Source organism: Emiliania huxleyi (assembly GCF_000372725.1).
Source record: "Emiliania huxleyi CCMP1516 unplaced genomic scaffold EMIHUscaffold_28, whole genome shotgun sequence".
Classification (NCBI taxonomy): domain Eukaryota; phylum Haptophyta; order Isochrysidales; family Noelaerhabdaceae; genus Emiliania; species Emiliania huxleyi.
Genome location: NW_005199926.1, coordinates 667,188 through 670,790, shown reverse-complemented (window position 1 = coordinate 670,790; position 3,603 = coordinate 667,188). Strand labels below are relative to the sequence as shown.

General features: G+C 65.4%; 1 protein-coding gene across 1 annotated transcript in view; it reads right to left on the bottom strand.

Moving 5' to 3' along the window:
• The window catches only part of EMIHUDRAFT_427170 (hypothetical protein), a 3,970-nt gene extending 3,090 nt beyond the window's left edge, over positions 1–880 (bottom strand). The window contains exons 1-2 of the mRNA XM_005776411.1: positions 229–880; positions 1–114 (exon numbers count right to left, since the gene is read on the bottom strand). Of these exons, the coding sequence (XP_005776468.1) occupies positions 1–114; positions 229–861 (747 nt within the window). The 5' untranslated portion in view covers positions 862–880. The remainder of the gene's footprint in view (positions 115–228) is intronic.
• Between the last annotated feature and the right edge of the window lie 2,723 nt (positions 881–3,603).

Genomic DNA, 3,603 nt, shown 5'->3' with positions numbered 1-3,603 from the left:
CGAGACAGACGGGTGCTCGAGCTGCACGTCGCAGGCCGAGTGCTTCCCGAGCAGCAGCGCCGCTCGGCCGGCGGGCAGCGCGACCGTCTCGACGACGGTGCCGCCCTTGTGCACCTGACGGGGGGCGGGGAGGGGGGCGGGGAGGGGGGGCGGAGCCGGTGGCTTCGGCGGCGGTTGGCGCCTGGATGAGGTCGCGAGCGGTGTGTGCCGCAGGCTGCCCTTGCGCGCCTCGAGGCTGAGGCCGTCGTGCGGGTCGTCGGCGCGCGCGAGGTCAAACGAGGAGGAGAGCCACGCGGTCACATCCGACCCCTCCCTCGCCTCGCCCCGCAGCTTCATCAGCGCCTTGCCTAGCGCGTTTGAGCCGCGGCCGCCGCTCACGCCCCAGAACGTCTCGCCCCAGCTGTTGGTCGCGATTAGGTTCTGCTGGTCCGTGCGGAGGAGTCGCTCGCGCAGCGCCGCATCGCGCACGAACTTGTCGCGCAGCAGCGCCTCCATCAGCCCCAGCTTGCGCCGCTCCCAGTCCTGCGGCAGCGGAACCTTCTGCCCGAGCGCATGCGCAGCCTGCGGCGTCTTGGCCTCGCGGATCGCGCGCGCGGCGTCGGCGTCGGCGCCCGCCTTGGCCGCCTGGAAGGCGTGCTCCACCGACGCGTAGCGCACACCGCGGTGCACCACCGCCGCAGGGAACCAGTTTGCGAGCGCCTCCCACCGGCCGGTAAAGTCGGTGATGGACTCCTGGTCCTCGCTCGCGCCCCACGCGGCCGCCTTGCGCCGCAGCGCAATGAGCTCGGCCTCGACGCTGATCGAGCGCTCCGCCGCGTCGCGCGCGTCCTTGCGCTTGGAGGCGCGCGAGAGGGAGGTCATTGAACGCGTTAGCCGTCTCCTCAGAGGGTTCGGGCCCTACATAGGTGGGGAGAGTGATCTGGTACACGGGCCAACCCTCGGAGAGTATTCTCGTATCACTAGCTCCGAGTAGAGGGGGCGTCCTGCAGTTAAGGGGAAACCTGGTACGCGGGGCTAACCCTCGGAGACGTGTTATGGCCCTGCGAACGCGCACCCCCGGGGCTAGGGCTCTCTTGCCCGCAACCCGATGCCGAGCGTCCGGCCAACTGGGTGCGCTTCTCAGCTCCCCGGTCCTGGGCGTGAGGTTAATGACCGCACTCCAAGTGCTCCATCCATCGGCGCGACAGCTGAATCGCAAGCGTTGAGGAACGCGAGACAGATCGCGTTTCGCGTTTCAGTTTCACAAAAGGTACCACCCTCCCAAGGGCGCCTGGCGGAGACACACCTCAAAGCACAAATTCATTCACACGATTAGAGAGATCGTGGTCAAAAGGCTAAAGGGTTGGTGTATGGTGCTGACCGCCCACGGGCACGGCCCCAGCAGCGGCCCCCCTCGCTCGTTCGCCCTCCCTCGCGCCTCGGCAGGGAGGGGTGGGGGGGGTATGGTCCCTCGGCCCCTCCCTCTACTGCCGCCGAGCCCGCAGGCGCAGAGGCCAGGAGTGAGGTAAAAAAGCACGCGTCCGTGTCGCAGAGCTGTGTGTGCTGCTGCTCCACGCTCCACTCGCCGACACCCTTCTTTCTGTCTGTCTCTGGTTGGTTGCGGAGGAGCGCCTCAATGTCGCTCGAATCAATGTAGCCGTCGCTCACAGACTGCGCTCGGCAAGATCTCGAACAGCCGTCCAAAGTTGGTTGGGGTATGGCCGTGAATTACACCCTCACCGAAGGTGCAATGGGAGTGAATCCGAGTGAAATACACCATGCCTAGGTACCTCGCCCCGCAAAAGTCCGAACCCTGTCGCAAACGCGCACGTGCCCCACCACCGCGGTCGAGTGTTCTCGAGGTTCTCGAGTTTGATAGGGTATCCTCTCGCCGCATTTGACCGTGTCCTCCATGACCACAGTCTTTGCGTGCTGCGCGGTGCGACACCATGAGTCGCGATGGAGCTGCGACACATGCAGGCGCTGGTATCACAATGCCTGCCACGAGGGTCAGAAGCTGCAGGGCATACGCATGTGCCGTGATTGCGCAGCTTCAGTTGGCGTGTACAGCGCATACCCTCGCTCGCACGTATCAGCTGCCGCCGCGCCTAGCACGCCGCCCCCACCTGCAGAGCCTCTGGCATCTCTCGAGCCACCGAAGCACGTTTACCGTGCATTTGCCTCCATGCTGCCTGGCTCCGCGCAACCGATGGACAGCATGGAGGGACTCTTGCCCGATCCATGGCGGCCGGTCTGCGTCAGCCCGGAACCGGGCAAAGTGGTCACCCCCGAGGAGCACGTACTCCATGGCTATCACAAGAGAAGCTGCTGGCTCTCTGCAACCACTGGGCTGGCTGAGGCACTAGCCTTCACCATGTTCGCGCATGCAAAAGAGGGCGCCACCCCATTCAGTCGGAAGCGTCGCCGGACAGACCCTCCCCCCGCTCGCCGACCCGCCAACGCCAATCCCGAGCCTATTGTGAAGATCGCGACAGACCTTGTCGCACCTGCTGGCGGGCGCTCCACAGTTCGCCTGGTCCGACTGGACAGCGAGTCGGCCGCCTCTGCTGCCGGCCTGTGCGCCGCAAGAAGCCGAAGCAACGCAGTCGAGGTGCGCGAGGTCATCTTCGATGGTGCCGTACACGCAGGTGCAGTCGCTGCCGTGTTTGCAGTCGACCTGCGTGGCGGTCTGTGCGCGCGCCTGCCTCGGTTCCACAAGGACTGGATGGAGATCGTGCATCCGCCGTACGCCACTTACCTTGAGATGCTCTTCCGCGAATACGAGGGAGACGGCGCAAAGTGGGTCCCAGCGCCCGGAGCGTCTGGCTACCTCCTTGAATTGCCTGGCGCATTGCAAGATGAGCTGTTAGCGAACGGCCAAGCGCTGGTGCGCGCATACAAGCAGCCCCTCGCTTTCGGCGACCGCGTCGAGGCACAGTATGGCCTGGATGACGAAGAATGGTGGTGGCCTGCGACAGTGGACCGTGTCCGCCCACACGGGTGTGATGTGATTTACGATGATGACGATGTCGAGCGCAATAAGCCGCTCTCCCGCGTCCGACGGCTGCCGGGGGTCTGTGGGACGTTGCCTCTAAGCGTACAGGTTAGGCGCGTGGTGGTTCGGGTTAGCGAATCGCAGAGACGATCATAACGTCCGGATGGCTCTGTGTGACACGCATATCCGATCCCCCAACACATGATATTAACATGCGTCGCTCGATGCCACGCCCCATGCCCCCATCGGTGTGGATGTGCGCGCACCCTCGCGCGGGCTGCACCTGCGCTCTTGCGGGCGCCGCCAAGAGAGAGAGCCTGGTCGGAATGGAGTCAGGAGCCACATGGAGGTCTAGCCATCAGTCTGGACTCGACCAACGGTCGACCGAGTGGCTCTCGAGTCTCGTCGTCGAGGGGAGCGCCGGCTGCCGCGGGGGCGTACCCCACTCGGCGAGCGTGGCGTTTGACACCCAGTCGCAGTCTGAGGCGGGCTCGGCGGTGCCATTGCCTGCCCGGACCTTAACTGGGTGGAACAGCTGTCCGCTCGTCGCGTTGTGGCCGCCTCCGATGCGGCACACCTTTTCCAGCGTGTTGGTGCGCGGCCGCCACCCAAAGGCTCCGTGCGCCCTC